The 21,888-nt window shown below is 41.9% G+C and overlaps 2 protein-coding genes across 6 annotated transcripts in view; both read left to right on the top strand.

Annotated features, from left to right (window-relative positions):
* Positions 1-21,888, top strand: part of dst (dystonin) — a 92,162-nt gene that overhangs the window by 25,016 nt on the left and 45,258 nt on the right. For 3 of the 5 annotated variants that reach the window (XM_053874836.1, XM_053874838.1, XM_053874842.1), the window contains 32 exons: positions 461-553; positions 7,157-7,323; positions 7,397-7,509; positions 7,587-7,693; positions 7,765-7,884; positions 7,967-8,062; positions 8,145-8,272; positions 9,560-9,653; positions 9,740-9,894; positions 9,971-10,439; positions 10,507-10,635; positions 10,920-10,997; positions 11,065-11,226; positions 11,311-11,415; positions 11,598-11,693; positions 11,761-11,886; positions 12,017-12,169; positions 12,244-12,398; positions 12,477-12,603; positions 12,680-12,863; positions 13,280-13,437; positions 13,506-13,684; positions 13,758-13,896; positions 13,958-14,151; positions 14,221-14,383; positions 14,449-14,532; positions 14,609-14,716; positions 14,782-14,880; positions 15,446-15,604; positions 20,648-20,788; positions 21,602-21,690; positions 21,766-21,868. In XM_053874836.1, the coding sequence (XP_053730811.1) occupies positions 461-553; positions 7,157-7,323; positions 7,397-7,509; positions 7,587-7,693; positions 7,765-7,884; positions 7,967-8,062; positions 8,145-8,272; positions 9,560-9,653; positions 9,740-9,894; positions 9,971-10,439; positions 10,507-10,635; positions 10,920-10,997; positions 11,065-11,226; positions 11,311-11,415; positions 11,598-11,693; positions 11,761-11,886; positions 12,017-12,169; positions 12,244-12,398; positions 12,477-12,603; positions 12,680-12,863; positions 13,280-13,437; positions 13,506-13,684; positions 13,758-13,896; positions 13,958-14,151; positions 14,221-14,383; positions 14,449-14,532; positions 14,609-14,716; positions 14,782-14,880; positions 15,446-15,604; positions 20,648-20,788; positions 21,602-21,690; positions 21,766-21,868 (4,473 nt within the window). Of the gene's footprint in view, positions 1-460; positions 554-2,364; positions 4,107-7,156; positions 7,324-7,396; positions 7,510-7,586; positions 7,694-7,764; positions 7,885-7,966; positions 8,063-8,144; positions 8,273-9,559; positions 9,654-9,739; positions 9,895-9,970; positions 10,440-10,506; positions 10,636-10,919; positions 10,998-11,064; positions 11,227-11,310; positions 11,416-11,597; positions 11,694-11,760; positions 11,887-12,016; positions 12,170-12,243; positions 12,399-12,476; positions 12,604-12,679; positions 12,864-13,279; positions 13,438-13,505; positions 13,685-13,757; positions 13,897-13,957; positions 14,152-14,220; positions 14,384-14,448; positions 14,533-14,608; positions 14,717-14,781; positions 14,881-15,445; positions 15,605-20,647; positions 20,789-21,601; positions 21,691-21,765; positions 21,869-21,888 lie in introns of those variants that run through there. The other 2 variants (XM_053874840.1, XM_053874837.1) reach the window with 2 other exon arrangements.
* LOC128764753 (desmoplakin-like) lies at positions 15,611-20,641 on the top strand. Its single transcript, XM_053874844.1, has 3 exons — positions 15,611-18,373; positions 18,471-19,380; positions 19,492-20,641. The coding sequence occupies exons 1-3, from the start codon at positions 15,776-15,778 to the stop codon at positions 20,484-20,486; spliced, it is 4,503 nt and encodes a 1,500-aa protein (XP_053730819.1). The 5' UTR covers positions 15,611-15,775; the 3' UTR covers positions 20,487-20,641.

Here is a 21,888-nt window from a genome sequence, read left to right on the forward strand (position 1 = left end):
AACTGGTTACCTGGACCAACCCTGACTATAGTGTAGCCCTGGGGCCCACGTGTGGCCCTGTTTTTACGTCGCCCTCTTTAGGTTGGAGGTAAACTGGTCATGAAGAAATATTTGGGACAGTTTCTGTTCATTTTACAGTGCTTAGTCATTCTTGCTTTATTGTTACTAATATGCATTTTGACTAAAATTATGTGTATTTTAGGACTTCATTTTCTTGGTTTTAATTTTTGTATGTTCTTGCTGTTGTTTTCTCTGTTAACCTTTGTATTTAATCTCTGGAGAGAGGAGACAAGTTTAAAAAAAAGAAATACAAAACAAAAACAAAAAACAGCTCTATCTTTATCACAATCTTTGTTTGCTAATAATTACATACACATATATATAAAGTGACTTTGCAAAACTTGTGTTTGTACCCATGTACTGATACAACAACAAGATTCATATTAATTTTGTTTTTTAGGTTAAACTCGTAAATATCAGGAATGATGACATCACGGATGGGAATCCCAAACTGACCCTGGGACTAATCTGGACCATTATATTGCACTTTCAGGTGAGTGCAATTATCGTTTTTTTTTTGTGAAAATGCTTGAACTCAATTCAAAACAAACCTCAGGTTGTAGTTTTGAATTGTTCTACCTGTGGTTCTTATCCCTTTCTCGACTTTTGAGGAGTGAGAATGTGACAATGAGGCTTGTGGGTATGTTGTCAAAGGTGTGTATCAGATTGGATAATTTTATCTTCAAACGTGTAAAAATAGTTCTGATAAAATACCCAAAATAACTGCAGGTGATCTACTGTCGTAGTAGCTGGGGTTATTACACTCTCTGAAACATTCCATACGAGATGAAAAGTGTTCTGCTGGCAGTGAGTTGAATGCCAGTGTTTCAAGCTCCAGGCTTGAATTTGTTTTTTTGGCTCGAGCTTAAAAAAGTTAACTTCAGGTTTTTGATTCTTTCCCCATTCCAAGGTGTCACCCTGAATCTTCATTGCTGTGCTGTGATCCCCCTCTATTATGAGTGCATACAGTTATGCAAGTCTCTGCGATGCGTTTCCGTCTTTTAATATAAATGGATTTGGGCGTCAGTTCTGATTAAACATGCGACCGTCTGCCGACAATATTGTCTGGACTTGAACCCGCTGATAGCCAGAGTCTGCAAAACTATAGCCAACACCTGCTGCTGTCAGTCTCACGCAAGCCCTTGAGCAGGGGCTTGGGCAGAGATGCTGACTTGTTTCTTCTTGAACTGTAAGGAGCGTCAGGGATGGGCCGTCAGGAATATTTGTTTTTATTACTGATAAATTGCTGATCAAATTCTATGAACTCTTTGTCACATTGGATAAATGTGTCGGGTTAGTTAACTCATGACTGATAGTCGAGTGGTTTTTATTTTTAGCGAGCTTATCATGCTGCAGGCTATGTTTTTAAAATATCTTAAAATATCTTTTAAAATATGTCTGACTTCAGAATTTGTTGTATTTCTGAGCAGGTTTGTTTGACACAGTTATTATCTTCTTGACAAGTATGATGCCTCAGTTTAATCTTTGTTTTTGTGCTGATAAACTGATTTTATCACTCAAAGCTTGAGTCATGTAAACAAGTGTTGGAAAGTGTTCCCTTATATGGAATTGCTTTAGGTGAGTGGCTATAGAGGGTGGAAAAGAATCGCAATGAGAATTTGATTTTAAAATTTAAATGATGTCAGATGAAGGTAATAAGATCCAGTTTGAACCAGGGGTGTAAGAAAAGCTGTGCTTTCTCTATTGACATTGTAAGTGCACTCGATCTGTGTTTCTTAAGTAAAGACCTGGATATCTATGTTTCTGTTTTTGAGTTCCATTAATGCGTCAGACTGCTAGTCGGCAGCATGCTCACAGCCATGTGACTTCCTCCTTTCTGCGCCTTGTGAAAGACATCAAGATCTCATATTCAAGATTCAAGCCTGTTGGTCTGTTACCGGAACGATGGTTGAGTTTGCAGAGCTGAGTAGTGTTGCAAGATGTGTCGCAGTAGATTCATGGAACATAATAATTACACTATCTCAGGTCCAAAAAGTTGATTCAGATAATTTGTTAGCATTTCGAATTAATTTAAAATATCCCAAAATCGATGAAAAAAAGGTGAAAATTTGCTTTTGTTACTAGTCTTGTTTGTGACGTGTTTGTGCGGGCCCAAAAAATAAACAAAAAATAAATAAATAATTGAATCGTGGTTGTAAATACCGGAATTGAATTTAATTGTGAGATTGTAAAATATTCCCACAACTTGTAGTGAGGCTAATTTATAGTAATAAAACGCACTTTTTACGCACTTTTTTCTGCCCATGGAATTTAAAAGACTAGTCTACTCATATAATAAGCCGATAATCGTAAAAATGCTCCGCTCAACAAATGTTACAGTATATTGCTGTGATTACACATCATAATATAATCACAATATATCGTCTCACCACACCTGTTGCGTATCATATCAGATGCCAATACACAACTCTCTTTTGAACTAGAATATTGATGTGCCTTCTTGTTCCCATGGTCTGGCCTGCATCACGGAACTGGTTATAAACTTATCATGTAACATGACTTCTTACTGACCCGAAAAAAATGGAGTCAAAGATAGAAATGTTGGGTGACATTTAAGTCTCACTGGGACACAGTTATTTTTAAAGTAGGGTGACATTGATTTTATTGCCTCACAGTTCTCACCCTGTAAATATTTAACTTGCATTCCTTTGTCATGAGGGAGAACAGTTTTGTTGCCTTGTTTTCTGTTGTAAATGTGATGTAATGGCTAATGACTTCCTGCTTGGGGCCTGAGCCTTGTTGGCTGCCACAGAGGGGATCTCTCTAGATAATAGAGTTTGTTCAAACTGTGTCGTGTTAGGTCAACCACAGGCTCTGCCATTGTTTGCTTCTTGATTTTCAGACAAGGTCTACACACACTCACACGTCTGTTGATCCATTCAGTCATTACCAACTGGTTTAGCTGAAATGATGCGCAGCAGCCAGTGTCAGCCTCCATCCTCTCGATGTCTCACATATTTGACCCATATACAGAAGCGGTGTTGCAGTAGGTGGCTGCAGTGTGTAAATGTTTACAGTGCTGACGAAGTAGACCAACCAGCCTGAAACAGGTCTGCGTACCAGTCTGCTTCCGTCTTGCTCAGCTGAGAGCCACTTCCACGTGGGTGTGCGTTTCTTTGCTGGATTACCACAGGCAGGAAAAGTTTCAAAGGTCAGTTAGAGTGAATATGAGCTAGCAGGGGACAAGAAAGCGGCCGGCCACTGTCAATGAGAGTAAACTCTGGACCTGCTATGTTTGTCACGGATTCCTGACTGCCAACAGGACTGTGGGACAATATTTTTCCAGTCACAGGGATACCTTTTTTACAGGGCATGGATAATATCCTCTAACTATTGGACGTTAAGTCATGGGAAATATACTTGGCTGTGTTCGGGGAGAAAAGGAAGAACGCTATGTTGATCCAAAGAAGGCTCCCCTCAGGGCTGAATCCAAGCATTCCAGAGGTCGCCGGTACTTCCAGAGAAAGAGAAGGAAGTCAGAATCGTTTCAGAGTGAAGTGCCCACAGATACGACTAAGTCTGAAAAGTCTGTGATCCAGGATGTGACTCATGTGGACCTGAAACACATCCGCTCACTGCTGGACGAAACAACAGTGGAGGTACCCCGGGAAGACTGCAATTGCAATGGGATTCATGTCAGGGAAATGCCTTTTGTTAGCAAGACAGACCAGCAAGTCTTGGATTGCAGACAACCTCCCAAGTTGGAACACTTTTCCAGACAAGAAGCATCGAATGCAAAACATGCTTCAATTGATGACAAGCTTCACCGTGTAAACAAAAAATTCAGTAGTACGAGTACAAAGGATGGCGCTCTTGTGAAAAGGCTGATTCAACGGCAGTTAAGGAGGGCGGTAAGCTTTGGTGCCGTTGAGCACATGCTGCAAACTCCAAGGGGTTTCTGTGATCCGGTTGTGGAAGAAACCTTTGCCAGGATTATATGGGGCTCACAGCCACACAGGAGGAGACGGCCCAGAGCCTTCACCTGCTCTGGGCACTTCGATCCTGATAAATTCATTGAAAATGAGGTAAAAAAACCCCAAAACAAAACACAAATTCGCACAAGTTTTTCATAGCATTCCTACCACTGTTAAGCTGATGTGCTCTGCAATGTTTCTAGGAACAAGTTGACATCTTTGGTTAGTTAGTGTCGCTTTGCGCCTTTCGACTTTATTAGGTTACGTCATCATTCTGGCACATCTGTGACTCATGCTGCTTTTATATTTTACAAGGGTGAATATATCGATTGTAACTCATTTTGATAATCATATGCCAAGAGACAGGGTTGACATTACTTCATTATATTGTATGAACAGTTATTGACTCTGCATCCGCGAAGGAGGTTAAATTTTCTATGGGGTTGGTCGGATCTACACCTTGAAAAGTTATTGACGGACTTTGATGAAATGTTCAGGATATTAGCAAAATGAGTTTTGCGAATGAGTCAGTTTTTGGAGTGATCCAGATCAGTTTTTTTTTTATTGGGAGACTGTGTTGGAGTGGACTGAAGCTGCTTGGCAGAAGTGTGCCCTCTCTGAATGCTTTTCTGGTTGAATATATTCTCACTGACACAACCCCCGACATCATGAATTATTGAATACATTATCTTGTAAAACATTTCAAAGAAGCTTCGGCTTATTAGAAAAAATAACTTTTTTGAGCGATATGTTTTGTCTCGACTGTTTGCTTCCTAATTCAGCACCGAGAAAATGAACACACGTATGCTTCCGCTCCTTGCATAATGGTTGTAAAATAGTGCTATGCTTGCTGACACACTATCACTGTTTGTGATTGTGAAGTTAGCTACAAGGTTATCATGGGCGAGAACACCTTCTTAGCAGCAGTGGGACGCATGACTGTCACATGTCATCATGTGTCACAGGCTGTTTTTTTTTGTTGTAGCTATTTTTACGACGACTGGCATGGTGATATTTATTTAAAGTCATGATTCACAATCTTTCAGGCGTGTGTCAAAATGTTCCTCTAAGTTGAAGCAAAAATGTATATTGCTTTTGTTGGTGATGTTCAGGTTAGCATGTGTCATGATAAATGTTTGTTTTATACTACACAAGTTATGCTTCTAAAGGTTCTAAAACCGCTGCCTTTCTGTCTCAGTTGATTTTCTGTTGTTATATAATGGTGAGTCACTATTGATGGCGGTGGCATTTAACCTGACATCCCACGTAATTTGAGTGGAGTCAGGCGTCCAGTGTTGACAAAATACCACCATAGCTTGACAATCCCACGAGTTGGTGCTGCTGTTGGGGTGTAGTTAGGTATCAGCCATGTTAGAGCCTGCCGAGAGCTTCCTGCTTGGCATTGTTTGGTCTATTAATAATTGTCTTTTGGCTGTTCACAGATCAGACATTTGTGTTTTTGTTGTTTACACATTTGAGTCTGGGCTTTTTCCATGAAACCCTCTGTGATGAATTTCATGAACTGCCTTTTGATTTTGGTTGATTGGCAAGAAGATATGTCACACCTCATTTTGGCATAAATTGAAAAAACAAAGTTGAACCAAGGTTCATATCAAGAGATATATGAGTATTCAGAGACATGGTTTCGTGTAATCTTACTCCTAAAAGAGGCCTGGGAATCACTTGAATTGATTGGGGCAATGTGTCTGTTGTTGAGGAAGCCCAGACTGAATGGCTCAACATTCCAAATACAGTGGTACCTCGGTCCTCGACCACAATCCGTTCCAGACAGCCGAGAAGCGAATTGTTCAAAATCTGAATCGATTTGTCCCATGACAATGAATGGAAAAAGAAATCATGTGTTCCAAGCCTTAAAATAGGATTTTGTAGGAGTGAATGTAGAGTGTCTGCTGCAGGTGGCTGTTCCTCTATGTGTGTGGCCGCTGCATGTGGGAGGGGTTGTCGAGTGAGTGACGTCTCTCCAGAAGTGAAGAGGTGCCCGGTGCGTGTCCAGCTCTGAATGTGAGCTTCTGTGCAGTTTGGCTGTGACAAAGTCATAAACCAAGTAACGCTCTGTCCCAGACTCGCCTCATCCCTGTCCCAGCTCCAGCCCACAACAGGACATCAAACCCTGGAGTGAGCTCCAGCCTCGGAGGTGTGGAGAGCGAGCACCTCCCCTGTGACACTCTACCACGGTCCAGTGTGGAGACAGGAAAGGTTTTACACCTCAATATGAAGAAAAAACAGTCAGTAAATGTAGCTAACGGGACACGTCTGCATACAGAGGCTGCGTTATACACAATAACAAAGCGCGTCGTGGTCAGCTGATCGGTCCGCGCTTGTTATGTTTTTCTGGCTTTTTTGGGGGCCGTTCGAGTTCTGGATTTTCGTTCAAAATCCGAAGCAAAAAAAGCTAGAAATTTTTGTTCGAATTCCGAAACGTTCGAAAACCGAGGCACCACTGGATTATGCAATTTGAAAACTGTATCTTGACTTTTATTTCTTGTGGTTGGCTGAGATTTCCTGGGATCATGATTATTGTAAATGGCTTTTTTAAATGTCTGATGAGTCAGCAAATTTTGAAGTACGGTGTCTGAGGGAAAGACGCTTTTAAATCATCAACAGCAAGCCACAATATGTGGTCAAAATTACTGCGCAATGTTAAGGGATGACTTTTGATCTGCCAGAAAATGTCATACAGAAATTTTTAATAGATTTTAAATGTTAATAGAAACTGTTTCAGTAACAGGTTTACATTTATTGCCGGCATATTCAGAAACATGGCGTACAACATATAATTGTCTGTGATAGCAGCATAGTTAATTATTTAGAGAGACAGCATGTGACCACAGAAAATTTGGAAAAACCGAGAGAAAATAATGTCAAGGACTGAATTCAAACAGAGGAAGAAGTGACAGGGAAGGATGAGGAAACAGGAACCTGAGATTACGTTGTCATTTTTTTGGTTTCTGCTGTCGTGATGTTGAAGTGTTGAAGGTCCAGCGTCCCTCCTTGACCAGTTTAGCTCAGTAAATGTTGAATGTTATAAATGTAATAACACACGGTTGATATCAAAATTGAGCTGCTCTATTGCAGTACCAGTGATTTTTGTGTGTACTTTCATGTCCCTCACTTCCAATTTGGCTTCGTTGTTGTGGCAGATCTCGGAGATCCATGTGACCGGAGAATCCGAGGACATGACAGCCAAGGAGAGGCTGCTGCTCTGGTCCAAGCAGATAACAGATGGTTATGTGGGTGTGCGGTGTGATAACTTCACAACCTCATGGAGGGATGGCCGCCTTTTCAATGCCATCATTCATAAATACAGGTATCGCTGGCTGCCTGGATTGGTCGTTTTTCACCGTGCATTTTCTTATCATGAGTTTCTTTTTCACTTCCAGACCAGACCTTATTGATATGACACTCATATCATCACAAACGAACCGCTCCAATTTGGAGCATGCATTTGGTGTTGCTGAACAGTTGGGCGTGGCCAGACTGTTAGACCCAGAGGGTGAGCTCTTCTTTATTGTTTTGTATTGCATCCAATGATTCCTTGTGTAAATTATCCTGTGGTTCTTTTCTCCTCAGATGTAGACGTTCAGTCACCCGATGAGAAGTCAGTCATCACTTATGTCTCTACATTGTACGATGCCTTCCCCAAAGTACCAGAAGGAGCGGATGGTGTCACTGCTAATGTAACTCACACATCAATAAATTCTGTGGTTGCTGAAAACCAGTGTGTCAAAGCCTTTGTTCTGTTCTGCAGGATGTCGATATTAAATGGGTGGAGTACCAGAACATGATAAAATACCTCAGCCAGTGGATCAAACACAATGTGGCCATTATGTCTGACAGATCATTCCCAAACAGTCCAGTGGAACTCAAGGTTTTTCTTTGCTCTCTTGCCTCACTTCTCTTTCCTCCCAGTTCCCTTTATTGTTATTGTTATCTTTATTGTATTTTTACAGGCACTTTATACACAGTATTTGCAGTTTAAGGAAAGTGAAATCCCACTAAAAGAAAATGAGAAGACAAAAATCCAAAACCTCTATAAAATGCTGGAGGTAATGTGATGCATAAATGATTCTTAGTTTGTACTGTTGAATGGCAGGATGACATTGCTACATCTTTTTCTTGTTTTGACAGATGTGGATTGAGTTTGGACGGATTCAGTTGCCACCTGGCCATCACCCCAATGATGTGGAGAAGGAATGGGGAAAGTTAATTGTTGCCATGCTAGAAAGAGAAAAGTGCCTGAGGCCTGAAGTGGAGCGGTACGTGAAACAAATCACGAAATATCTGAATGGCTGATCATTGTTATGCAATGCTCATTTATTATCCGACTTCGGTGCTCTGTAGATTCTTATGGATATACGGACGTCTTCCAGGTTTTGTCTTCTATGTGTGTCAACTGTGTGTGTTGTAGCTACTCTGCTGCCTGCAGTCAAATTGATCTCATTGTGTTCAATGATATTTAAAATGAGTTGCCAAGCTGTCTGGTTAAAAAAATGCAGGGAATACGATGAGTAAAAAAAGTGTGTAACATGAGTGGAGTTTCTAGTTTAATACAGTGGCAGGAAAACCCTTAAAATTTGACACAATCACAAATATTGTCATGGAAAATCTATATATTTTTCTATATTTTTACGATATACTTGTTCTCAAGTCAGTAAATAACGTATTTAAAAATGAACCAAAATAAATAAATACATAAATAAATCACATCACATCATCAAATTAATATTTGAAGTAATATTCCAGCCAGACTGCGAAGGGTATCTGACAAGTTTTTCCACTACAGTACATCGAACCATATCTCCTAGGCTAAACGCCGAAGCTCTCACATTGCTTCCCTTATTTGACATTCCCTTGTATATCAGCTTCAATATGCAGGTTCACACATGCAGGGACGCTCAGTTGGTGTTCAGTTTCTTTTCTTGTTGGTGCTTTTACTTTTGAATTTACTCAAAATGAAACGGTCTGTTGACTACAGTGTTTCAAAGATGATGGATTCTTGAATTTATCATCCATGAAACAGCAGTTTACCTCATTTATGAATAGAAGGGTTTGTCCTTTTGGCGTCAGTCTCAAGTCTCCTTTAATATCAGTAGAGTGTCTCAACATGCTGTTTGCGTATCCTGAGGGCATCACATTAAAACGGGGTGTGTGTCGTTTTTACATGATTCACACCTGCCTTGGACTCTATAAAGGTGAGCGGGGTGGAAAACATTTCAGCAGTTTTTGTCATGTCTGAGGCTGGAGACGTTGGTTGACAAGCCAGGGGTACAACATGCAGCAGTACGATCGGTTTAGGAGCAACAGGCTGCTCAACAAACCAACCAACATGGACATGTTTAGCAACATCTCGTCCGTCAGCGACAGTAGTATCGGCAGCTTTGGATCGAGTGACACAGCTTTTGCGGCGTCTGAACCTTTAAGGCTGAATAGCTCTGTATTTCTCAATAATAGTATTGCTTATGGATCCAGGTGAGATTCAATACTTGTAGATGCAAGTTTTTTTTGTGATTTTAATTGTTATTTCTCTCATTTTACTGCTGTAGGCTTGAGATGTTGCAGCAGATTGCAAATAGGGTCCAACGGGACTGTGTCAATGGGGAGGACAAGCTGGCGCTGGCAAGAAGTTCTCTTCAGTCTGTAAGTCTTGCTAGAACTATGCTGCTCTAGTAGTGTTGTAATGTTTATCTCTGTTTTCATTATTAAATTGGTTTTCCTTTTAAAAGGATGTCAAGCGTCTTGAGTCTGGTATTCAGTTCTTAAATGAAGCTGAGGTTGCTGGATACCTTCTGGAATGTGAGAACATCCTCAGACAGCAGGTGATGGATATCCAGGTTCTTCTGGACGGGAAATTTCCTTTTGCAGATCAACTAGTTCAAAGGTACAAAATCATCGACTTGGTGAAATGTCCTGCATGTTTAAAAGCCTCACATTATTTGTCATTTCTTCACAAACAGGGCCTCAAATCTCCGGGATGAGCTTTTATCCCTGCGTGCTGAGTCCTCCTCCCTGTACAGCAAAGGTCGCTCACTGACAACAGAGCAAACAAAGATGATGATTTCTGGCATCACGCAGAGCCTAAATTCTGGCTATTCATCGACCTTGAACACTGGTTTGACTCCAGCCTATGATCACACACTCACCCCAGGGGGGTTTGTTACCCCTGGTTCCACCTTCACCTCTAGCTTTACACCCGGACTTACACCGTCCTTGACCCCTGCCTTTACCCCAAGCATGCAGTCTACTGCCGGACACATGTACATGGGGAACAGCGGCAGCATGGCTCCATCATCCCTCAGGCACTTGAAACACATGCAGATCCGAAAGCCCTTGATGAAGTCATCACTAGCAGATCCTGGCATGACAGAAGAGGAGGTCAGCATGAAATATGTCCAGGATCTCCTTAGCTGGGTGGAAGACATGCAAGTAAGACATCCTGTGTTTCGCTTTATCATCCGATTTTATATTGATGGCATGTTTGTTGTGTTTGTAGTTGCTGCTGGATCGCTCTGAGTGGGGATCTGATCTGCCCAGTGTGGAAATGCATGTGGAAAACAACAAGGCTGTACTGAAAGCAATTGAGGAATTCCAAATGAGCCTGAAAGAGGCCAAAATGAGTGAGGTGAGCCTGATAAAACTTTCCACTTTTCGATCATGCTGTTGCCTGTCAAATGTATCAAAAAAAAAAATTTGCAACATTGAAATTAATTGATTTAGTCAAAAACTACACCCTCAACAACAAAAGAAAATCCTAAAAATTGAGTTAAAGTAAAAGGTAATAATTTATAATATTTTATTTTTGATTTAATAAATGAGAAATTTGTACAGCTCCTTCTGTGATTGAGTTTGAGACCCCTGCTGTACGTAATATCACAAAACCAATAGACAGGGCTGTTTGCCTTTCAGATTCAGATGAGCATGCCCTTGAGACCAACTTACACCGAACGTCTGAGCAAATTGGAAAAGCAATATGATCGACTCTCGGTAAGAAGGCTCATGAGATACCTGCCGCATTCATCCACATACTCACACCTGTCTGCTTCTTCCTCAGAGCTGCTCAAAGGAACGGCAGAGCAATCTGGACGGCCTTCACGAGTTTGTGTCTTTGGCAACTCGAGAGCTTATCTGGCTGAACGAGAAGGAAGAAGAGGAGGTGGCATTCGACTGGAGCGACCGCAACAGCAAAATATCTTTAAAGAGAGACTATCATGCTGTGAGTTTATATCTTTTATAGCCGCTAATTCAATTCAAACAAATTGAGTATCAAGATGTCCTCAATTTGTTTTCTTCCCTCAAGGATCTGATGCGTGAGCTGGATGAGAAGGAGAGAGTGATCAAGTCTGTGCAGGAAAAGGCAGATCGCCTGCTCTTCAGACACCACCCAGCCAAGCTCACAATAGAAGTAAGTCTCTCTAATGAGTCTGTTGACAGCCTACTTTGACTTGGTCTGCTGTCAAGTCGTTCCAGTGATGTCTCCACCCCGTCTCCAGCTGCTTAAAAAATGTTTCAGTGCTGTTTCGGCTTGTTGTGTTCTTATTGCCACTAACCATGTTTTTATTAACTGATGTGATCCATCACTTAAAGGCATACAGAGCCGCCATGCAGACACAGTGGAGCTGGATTCTTCAACTCTGTGCGTGCGTCGAGCAGCACCTAAAGGAGAACGCTGTTTATTTTGAGGTGAACTTCAAGCAAAAATCTTAATAATATATCCAGCTAATCGTATTTTTTTCAATTTTTTGCTCAGTATTTTGGTGATGCCAAAGAGGCAATTGATTACCTGAAGAGCCTGCAGGAGGCCATTCAAAGAAAGTACAGCTGTGACCGGACAAACAGTCTTCACAGATTAGAGGACCTCATCAATGAGTCAATGGTAACTTTAAACATTGTTATTGTCAACATTCACACCACAACAGGGTTAATATAAGAGTTGCCAAGTGCGTAGCATCAGAAGAGACAGATGTCCCCCCTTATACTTAAACACTGTTTTTTGAATTTCTCAGGATGTAAAAGAGCAGCTTCTCCAGTACAGCAACACTGTCGCTGGGCTGGTTGGCCGGTCCAAAAACATCGTACAGCTCAAGCCAAGGAACGCGGACAACCCTCTGAGATCTTCCATCGCTGTGAATGCCATCTGTGACTACCGACAGATAGAGGTATTGACCACCTCCCGCCTCCCCAAAAAAACAAATTCAGATGTATAGACAGTAACCTTTCACCGTTTACTCAGATCACCATTTACAAAGATGATGAATGCGTTTTGGCCAACAACTCTCACCGGGCAAAGTGGAAAGTGATCAATCCAGCCGGGAACGAGGCCATGGTGCCATCTGTCTGCTTCACAGTTCCTCCACCCAACAAAGAGGCTGTGGATGTGGCAACAAGGTAATCTGTGGACCTTATCTGTTGGTCTTCCCTATAGAATTGTTCAAACTAAATCTGTATTTTAACGTCCTGCTGCAGATTGGAGCAGTTATACCAGAACGTCCTCTCTCTCTGGCACCACTCCCACATCAACATGAAGAGCGTGGTTTCATGGCACTATCTGGTAGCTGATATAAAAACCATTCGAAACTGGAACACGACATCGGTATGGTTAAATTATTTAGATTTTAACCTAATTTCATCAGCAAGCAGTGCAAAACAAGCTTGTTCTGTTTGTCTAGATCAAGACTATTTCGCCAAGTGAGCAGCAGACTGTCCTACACAGCCTGCAGTCCCACTTGGATGACTTCCTGGAAGACAGTGAGGAGTCGGAGGTGTTCACCGTGGCTGACTGTACCCAACTGGAGAACGATGTCATCGCCTGCAAGAATTACTACCAGGAGCTACTGAGATCTGCGGAGAGAGGTAAAGCAATGTGCATGTGAGGGAGCGTGAAGGAAACCCATGGCTCTGTAAGCCTCTCTAAGTCTGAAGTTAATGCTTTTAGGAGTCACGTTTTAGGTTTTCTTTCAAGATTAGCATTACCAACAAGTGCAGCAGGATTTGTTTTATGAAAAACTGTACTGCGGAAAATCAGGTTACTGTTCAAGGCAGTGCAGAAGTTTAATAGCACTTATGCCTTTCCACTTGAATTTTCATTGCATGTTGAGCAACAATGCTTTTAGCATTCTGCCCCCTAGTGGCTTCATGCCTGCCTTTGAAACAGGTTTCACTACTTTATGTGTAAGTGCTAAATGAATGTGCCTTTATAGCACTGGATTGAAGTTGGAATTTGGATATGATGATTTGACGGCTATATGTTTTGCTTCTCATTCAACCAGACAAGCAGGATGAGTCCGTTTACAATAGTTACATCTCAGAGTTGCGGAACTTCCGAATGCACCTGGAGGCCCATGAGCAGCAGCTCATTAGACAAATCCGCACTCAACTCGCCAGAGATGACCCCGAGCAGACTCGAGTCCGCATCGTGGATCAAGAGGTCTGAGAGTGTCCTCACGCACTTGTCACTTGTCTCCTTCTTATGTGACTCAATTTGTTCATTTGCAGAGAAAAAGAACTGAGCTGAATAAACTGAAGGAGGATCTTGATGTGATTAAGGAGAAGTGTGAGTTGTTTATCCGGCAGGCAGCTGGTTTTCCGTCGCTGCCGAACCTCTCCTCTGAGCTCACCGTCCTTCTTCAGAGCATGAGTCAGGTCTACTCCATGTCCTCCATCTACATGGACAAGTATGACTCTAAAAAGAGGTGAAATGTTGTGTATTAATAAGTAAAACCTGACACGTTCTGTTTCTCTTTTTAGACTGAAGACAGTGAGTTTAGTGGTGGAGCACAGCCAGGATGCTGAGGCTCTAGTCAAAGCTTACGAATCCAAACTGTATGATGAAGATGCCACGAGCTCTGACATGAGGTCCATCGAGTCAGTAATATCAACACTGAAGGTAACACCAGCGCCACACAAAGGATCGACAGAGCACTTAACTGACCTCATTGTTTCGACAGCAATGGCGAACAGAAATTAATGAGAAACAGGAAGTGTTTCACAGCCTGGAAGATGACCTTCAGAAAGCTCGAGTCATCAGTGAGCGCATGTTTAAAACCCACAATGAGCGCGACTTTGACTTGGACTGGCACAAAGAAAAGGCTGCCCAGCTCAACGAGAGATGGCTGAACATCCACACTCAGATCGATAACAGGTATCGTTTTAATTTTGCCACCAACTGTCTGTGTTCGCTTGACTGAACACTCTGCACGTTTCACTGCAGAATCCGTGACCTGGATGGTATAAGCAAGTCTTTAAAAAATTACAAGGACTCGTACCACAGTGTGGATGAATGGGTGAGGGAGATGGAAGAAGAGCAGTTGCAGGCTCAAGAAAACAAACCAGAGGACAGCAAGGCCCTCGCTGAACTGTTGAACAAACAAAAGGCAGGACGACTAACATTATAAAGATTCAGGATATGCATATTCTTTATATCAACTTATGCTTCCAGGTCCTCGTGGCTGAAATTGAGCAAAAGCAGAGTGGAATTGATGAGTGTCAGAAGTACTCAGAACAGTACTCCTCAGCCTTTAAGGTGTGGTGTTTATTCTGTATTCTGTTCCATGACATTGCTAACTGTCATTAATACGTCCATGTTTTAATACATTTAGGATTATGAACTCCAACTGATGACTTTCCGAGCGATGGTCGACTCTCAACACAAATCTCCGCTCAAGAAAAGAAGGATGCAAAGCACCTCTGATTCCATCCAGCAAGAGGTAAAACCTCTTTTATTTTCGGTGGTCATTTGATTAACTTGACGTAATGTACATTCTCTGCATAGTTCATGGACCTCAGAACCAGATACACCGCTCTGGTGACTCTGATGACGCAGTTCGTGAAGTACGCCAGTGAAACACTGAAAAGAACCGAAGAAGAGGAGGTGAGAGTTTCATGCTTTTCTTCCACTGGTGGGGCGCTGCTGCTGGTTTTCACTGTGATGCTACAGCTGTTTCCTGCATGAATGGAAGAAATTCCACAGGAGATATAGAAACACAAAACAAGCTTTATTGGGGTCAGCATGGTGGGATATACTGTATGTGCTGGGTGCTCAACTGCAGTGCATGGATGGACAAGCTCAGCCGGTGACGCGGGATCGCTTAAAGGTTTGGGTTTCTTCTCTCAGATTCTACAGGTAGAAATCTATTATTATTATTAATGTGTTGGCACAAACTGCTACAAATATGAATTAGCATTAATTTAATAAATATATTTAATTATTATTTTTATTATCATTATTGTTAATTATTAATAATTTCAGCTGTTAATACAAAGGTATTTTAAGTACAATTGTTAATTTAATGATGAAATAGATGAGTTTTAGTCGTCCAATTTCATTTGCCATTAGAGGCATTAGTCTTGGTTGCTTTGGTGCTTCGGGCAGAATATGGCTTTTAAGTCACCTGTCTACTTGACGTTGATGTATAACGTATTGTTTTGCATTTTAGAGCAAAAAAGCTTTTGAAAGAACAACGTATATAGAAACACAAGAAAGCATGGAGCTTCAAAAGGCTGCAGGAGAAGTTGAACTTAGCCAACTTAGACAGCAGCTCAGAGAAAAAGAAGCCCTGTTGGGGGAGAGCCATGCAAAGTTGGAAACACTGGAGGTAACAGTGAAGCAGCAGCAGGGGACAATTGATGAGCTGAACTTTGATAAATCCCAACTTGACGGTGACATTCATCGGTATCGAACTAAACTAGAAAAGGCTATAGTGGAGAAAAACACGAGCGATGTTGAGTTGAATGCTGCCAGACTGAAAATCGAGGAGCTGTCAGCGATGTTAAGTTTGGCTGAGAAGAAACTGGAGGATCTTGAGATGCAAAGGAACAATGAAAAGGCGGTTGAGAAGACAGTTGTTGAAGAACAAAGTGTGATCATAGTGGAGAACGAGCCGGAGAGGCAACTCCAGGAGCAAAAGCTGCTGACTTCTGATACTAAGTTGATGGTAATTGCAGATATTGAGTCCAATGAGCTTAAGGAATTCTACAGGGAACAAGAGAAGGTCCTGCAGCAGAAGACAGAGGAGCAAGAGAAGGTCCTGCAGCAGAAGACAGAGGAGTTATCGGTGGTTCAGAAACAAGCAGAAATGGCTGAAGAGAGAGTGCAAAGCTATAAAAAGCAGTTGGATGACAGCAATAACAGGATAATGAAACTTCAGAAGGAGCTGGAATTGGAGCAAAAAAACACAAGAGAGCGTTCAGAGGAACTTCGTCATGAAACTCTCATCATGCAGAAATCAATCAATGAGCTCCAAGAGGAAATTCGGTCTCTTCACCGGGCCAAGTCCTCCCTTGAGCAGAATAGCTTTTTCTACAACACTGAAGTTGAGGGGCTGAAGGAGCAGCTGAGGATCACTAAGGGAGACCTGCAGAAGAAGAGCTCCCTTGATATGGATAAGATGCACAAAATTAACGATTTAGAGGAAGAGCTGCTGTCGAAGCAGGCAGTGGTAGATCAGCTGAAGGTCAAGTGCACTGAGCTTACCAGACTCAATGTGTCATCTGAAAGTGAAATAAAAGGCCTTCAGATTCAAGTGGAGGCACTGGAAAAGGACAGAGCGGGTTGTGAACAAAAGATTCAGTTTCTGAAAGGTGAGATTCAGGGCTGGAAACAGAAGCTGATCAACGCCAATGAGGAAAATAATGTCAAGACAAATTCCGATTACGCTTCTCAACTGAGGTGCAAGACTCTAGAGGCAGAGGTCGAGAGAAGCAAAGAGCTGACCTCACAATTGCAGAAGAGAGTGGATGATTTGAAAGGGATAAATAGTGAAACAGAAGCGAATCTGACAAACGTAAAAGCCAAACTTGACCAAATGAAGATGGAGCTGAACAGAAAGGATCAACAAATTGAAATTTTCAAGTCTCAGGCAGATAGCACCAAGACGCAAGTCCAAATCATAGAGGCGGAGTTAAATAAGAAATCCACAGCACTGCATGAGCTGCAACTGAAAATACAGGAGTACAACGAGGAAGTCAAGGATATGAATGAATTTCAAAGTAAAAACAAATTGCTTCAGGCTACTGTTCAAGGTTATGAGAAAGAAATAATGACCTTGAAATCTGACATTAGGTCGATGTTGACAGAGAAGAACTTAGCAGTACAGGGAAGCAGCATGCAGAAAGCCGAAATAAACGAATTGAACTTGATATTGAAGAGTAAAAATGAAGAGCTCCAGATGCAGGCAGGTGAAATCAGAACACATCTTGACAAATTGAGGACTTTAGAAGATGAGCTTTCTAGGTACAAGAACAGTGTGTCCGGTTTGAAAAGCAGCTCAGAGAAAACCGCAGAGAATTTAAGGCAAGAAATACGTGTTCTCCAGAGTGAGAAAATGGCTGCGGAAAACAATATAAAGTCTTTAAATGCTAAAGTGAAAGAGTTAACTCTAAGCTTGAAGCTGATTAAGGAGGAGCAGTCTAAAGAATCGATGGATAGGAAGCTGAAAGAATCGAAAATAATGCAGCTTGAAAGCGAGCTTCATAAGAATAAGATGACAGTGATAGAAGTAAATTCCAGCTTAGAAAAATCCCAGTCAAATTTGCAGCATGAAAATACCAATCTGAAAAGAGAGAAAGCAGAGGCGCTTCACAAATGTTCCTCTTTAGAATCGGAAATGCGAGTTCTGAAGGAAAAACAGAAAAGAAACGACTCTCAGGTCGAGCAGAAGCAAAGAGAAATATCTAGCCTCCAACTTGGATCACGGCAAATGGAGGAGCAACTTCAGAAGTGTAAACAAATGCTGGAGGAATTGAAGGGCAAACTTCAGCTTCAGAAGGACGGCTATGAGAAGCAGCTGCTGTTGATCAAGAACGACGTGGAGAGAAGAATGGTCTTGCTGCGAACGGAAATCACAAGTGAAAAGAGCATGTCAAACAACAGTGCTGAACTTTTACGGATGCTGAATAAGCATTTTAAAGAAGAGCTGAAACATACTGAAACTCGTCACGAAAGCACAGCTAAATACAGTCAGCAACTAAGCCAACAATCCCAGATGAAACCAGACAGTTTAGAGCTGGAAAGGAAGAGTCAATCCCACATTTCTCAACTTGAAGAAGACGACCCCAAATTTGGAATGCAATTAAGCAGTTACAAAAGCCCTGTCTCATATGAAATCATCCAAGACTGGGCCGGAATGGAAAATGAAACAGGTCCCCTTCATGAACAAATTGAGTTATATGTCAAAGAAATAAAGGGCCTGAAGGAAAAGCTTTCGATCCTGTGGGACCGTATAAAGACTGAAAACCCCTCGGCGGCTCAGGAACTGGCTGGGGAGGATCATGATGCTTTGAGGGACACCAACATAGGATTTATGGAGAGAGAAATGAAGGCAAACCTGGAGGACGACATGGACAAAAAGAACACGTTCTCAGAGGTATGAATCAAGTCAGATGCAGACGTTTGTTTAAAGAGATACGTATATTTTCTATGGCCTTTGCTCAAAAGTTCTTTCCCTTTTTTTACACCTACAGAACACGGTAACAAAGACGGAAGCTGTTTCTGCTACTCCTCCCCAAGTCCAACAAGAGAAATCAGATGATAAATCGCATCAGCCATTTCCCTCAACCTTTCAGGGGGGTATTCAAAATGCCACCTACATGAGCGTCACTCAGCCAGCGGAGCTCAAGACCATGACCACTACTTCCATGACCACCGATCAAGTAACAAAGGAGAAGCCTGTGATCACGCAGATAAGGACGTATCAGATCATTCAGACATATGAGGAGGAAACACCGGAAGGCAAGGCGGCAGATAGTGGCGGGAAACCTTTATATTCAACAACCATAAAACTCCCAGGATCAAATGAAAGCCTTAGTATTCAAGACCTCCTCAAATTTAAGCTGGTTGATGAAGATATTTTGAATAAATTGGATTTGGGTCACATGACAGTAGAGAAATTTCGACCTTTGATAGCGCAACACATCAAGAGGTCAACTGCCATAGCAGGAATCTATGTAGAGTCTAGTCGAAAGAAAATACCTTTCTTAGAAGCCGCAGAGAAGGGCTTCTTAGCAAAGACATATGCGCTGGAGTTTTTGGAAAGCCAGGCTGCCACAGGAAGTCTAGCAGATTTGGCTACAGGCCAGACATATCCAGTCAGTGAGGCTCTGGAGAGAGGTATCGTAGAACCAGGCGTAAAAGATAAACTAATGGATGCTGAGAAAGCTTTCACCGGCTTCCTGCACAGGGGCAAAAGGCTGTCTGTCTTTCAGGCGATGGAGCAGAGGATTCTTGATAGGTTCAAAGCCAAGAAGATTCTTGAGGTTCAGTTAGCCACCGGGGGATTGATCTACCCAGGGCTTGGTTTGAGGCTCCCTGCTGGCGTCGCTGTCGACCATGGCCTTATTAATGAGGAAATCCTGAAGAGTCTGTATGATCCAGGTAGCAACCCTAAAGCCTTCCACAACCCTGACTCCGGACAGAGGGCCTACTACTCTGAATTACTCAAGTCATGTGTTTATGATGCCGATGCAGGCGTCTTTCTCTTCCCAGTCGGGGACAGACATCTGACAAGTTCATCTCCCACAAGCTGTCATCGCGTTTGCGTTGTTAGCAGCAGCTCTGGCTCTGAGATGTCGGCCTACCAAGCTTTGAAGGGAAAGTACATTGACCCCAGTATGTATTTGTTTCTTTCCAATATGGAGTGTAAATGGCAAGATAAGTCGGTCAGTGATGCTGATGGAAAGACACGCCACATTATTTTTGATGACACCAATGGCAGACAGCTTTGCCTCGATTCAGCTTTAAGTCAAAGGTTTCTCGAAGTGTCCGAGTTTGAAAGGTACCGCAGTGGTGATCTGAGCATAAACGAGGTGGCAGATATCATATTTTCAAGGATGGTCGTTGTCGACGACATAAGCAGTCCGATTGCTGGGCTTTGGGATGTTACCCAGAGGAAACGCATGTCAGTTCTTCAAGGTTGCCAGCAGGGGTTTATTGACAAGACTAATGCTCTGAGATTGTTGGAGGCTCAGGCCTGCACTGGGGGGATCTGTGACCCATTTGCCGGGGATAAGGTCACGCTCAGCGAAGCACTCAAAAGAGGTCTTTTGGATAACTCATTTTCTGAACAGCTTCAGCCCTTTGAGCAAGTTTTTAATGGCATTGTTCATCCTAAAACTGGAAAGACTGTATCAGTCTCTCAGGCCATTCTGGAAAATCTCATTCCAAAGGACGCAGGTTTGCGCTCCATTGAGTTCCAGCTCCTTACAGGCGGATTAATAAACCCGGAAACTCACGAGCGAGTCTCCCTGGAAGAAGTCCTCCAGAGTGGCCTTGTGGATAAGGCCACTGCAAATGCACTGAAAGATGAAAAGCTGCATTCCAAAATGCTGACCTGTCCAAAGACCAGGAGGAGAATCACATTCAAAGAAGCGCTTGAAAAAAGCGTCTTTGACTGCCACACTGGCCTAAGGTTACTGGAAGCCACCAAAGTTCTTGGCTTGGGAATCAAATCAGCTTTCCATTACTTATCAGCGTTTAAGTGAGATGTCTGAATAATGCCTGTGTAATAAAGAAACTGTTGTGTGCTCTTTGGTTTTAAAATTGTACACATCTTTCAAGTCTTAGTTGCGATGAAATTTGTGATGTGATTTCATGTATATAGGTGATATCAACTTTGTATAAACCCTGTCTGTTCAATTTCTAGAGATCTGTTGATGAGGAAAAGAGGGATCATGGGGATAGAGTTAGCAAGCTCTTGCACTGGGTATCCGGCGTAAGACAGAACCCACCAACAGATGCTTTGAAAGATAGCAATGCCAACAATGATGCATCATATAAGCCCCAGGTAAATCATGCATATCTTGATATCTAACTATATATATATATATATGTTTTTTTTTATAGAGTATGTCCAGTCTTTCTTTCAGTTTAGCACATGTATTTGTCATGACTTCTTGTTTAACAATAAAACGTGTACTTTTCTTTCTGATGTATATGCATTCATCAGCTTAGTTTTTCCTTTTATTTTTGTGTGTTTCATAAGCATCCACTCTTCATGAAGTACCACAACTTGCCTCCCCGTGACAAACTCACTTGACCTGATAACAGTTCCAAATAATCCCAAATGATGATGATAATTTACTTCATTTGCTACTGTCCACCAAAAGGAGACATTTCCTTGGATGGTTAATGTCTTATGAAACCCTGATCCCAACCCCTCACACCTATGAATCTACCTTAAGAGTTCTTCTCAAAGTCCAAGTTGAAAAGAGATCAAAATGAATGTCACATTAACACCACAAACAATGAATATTTTTGGTGTCTTTTCAGTCCAATAGAAAATAAACCTCTGTGATGTGTTTATTTTTCGAATGATTTAACACCCTCCAAAGCATACATTTTGTTTTTAATTATTTCTTTTGCTTTTATAACTCATCCTAAACAAATAAGGGACATTACACATCAATGTAAAAACAACCATTTCACCGTTTTTTTTTTGGAACAACAGCATTATGCATCCTTTGTTTCACTCGTTCATCACCTTCATGCCTTCTATTTTACATGCATATTTAATTCTCAATTCTCCATTGTGAGTTCTGTAGTAATATCAACAGCATCCCCCATTTCTGATCAATAACATTTATTTTGTGTGATCAAGGTTCCAGTTGAGGAAATGGTCACAAAGAAGGAACAGATTGCCGAAGCAGTGAGGGCAACTCAAATCATGTTGAATAAACACAGCGACAAGTAAGTTCACTATTGGCAGCTGAATATTGCCACACTGCAATTCTTTTACTGACATGTTTCTATTTTCACTCACAGGATGACTGAAGAGGAAAAAGAAGCCACTCAGCAGCAGCTAAATGCACTCCACCAGGCCTACAATGAGATTTCACAACACTGCTCAGATCAGACTGCAGAGGAGGTTGGAAAGAGTTCCATTTG

This window comes from Synchiropus splendidus, chromosome 9 (assembly GCF_027744825.2).
Source record: "Synchiropus splendidus isolate RoL2022-P1 chromosome 9, RoL_Sspl_1.0, whole genome shotgun sequence".
Taxonomy (NCBI): domain Eukaryota; kingdom Metazoa; phylum Chordata; class Actinopteri; order Syngnathiformes; family Callionymidae; genus Synchiropus; species Synchiropus splendidus.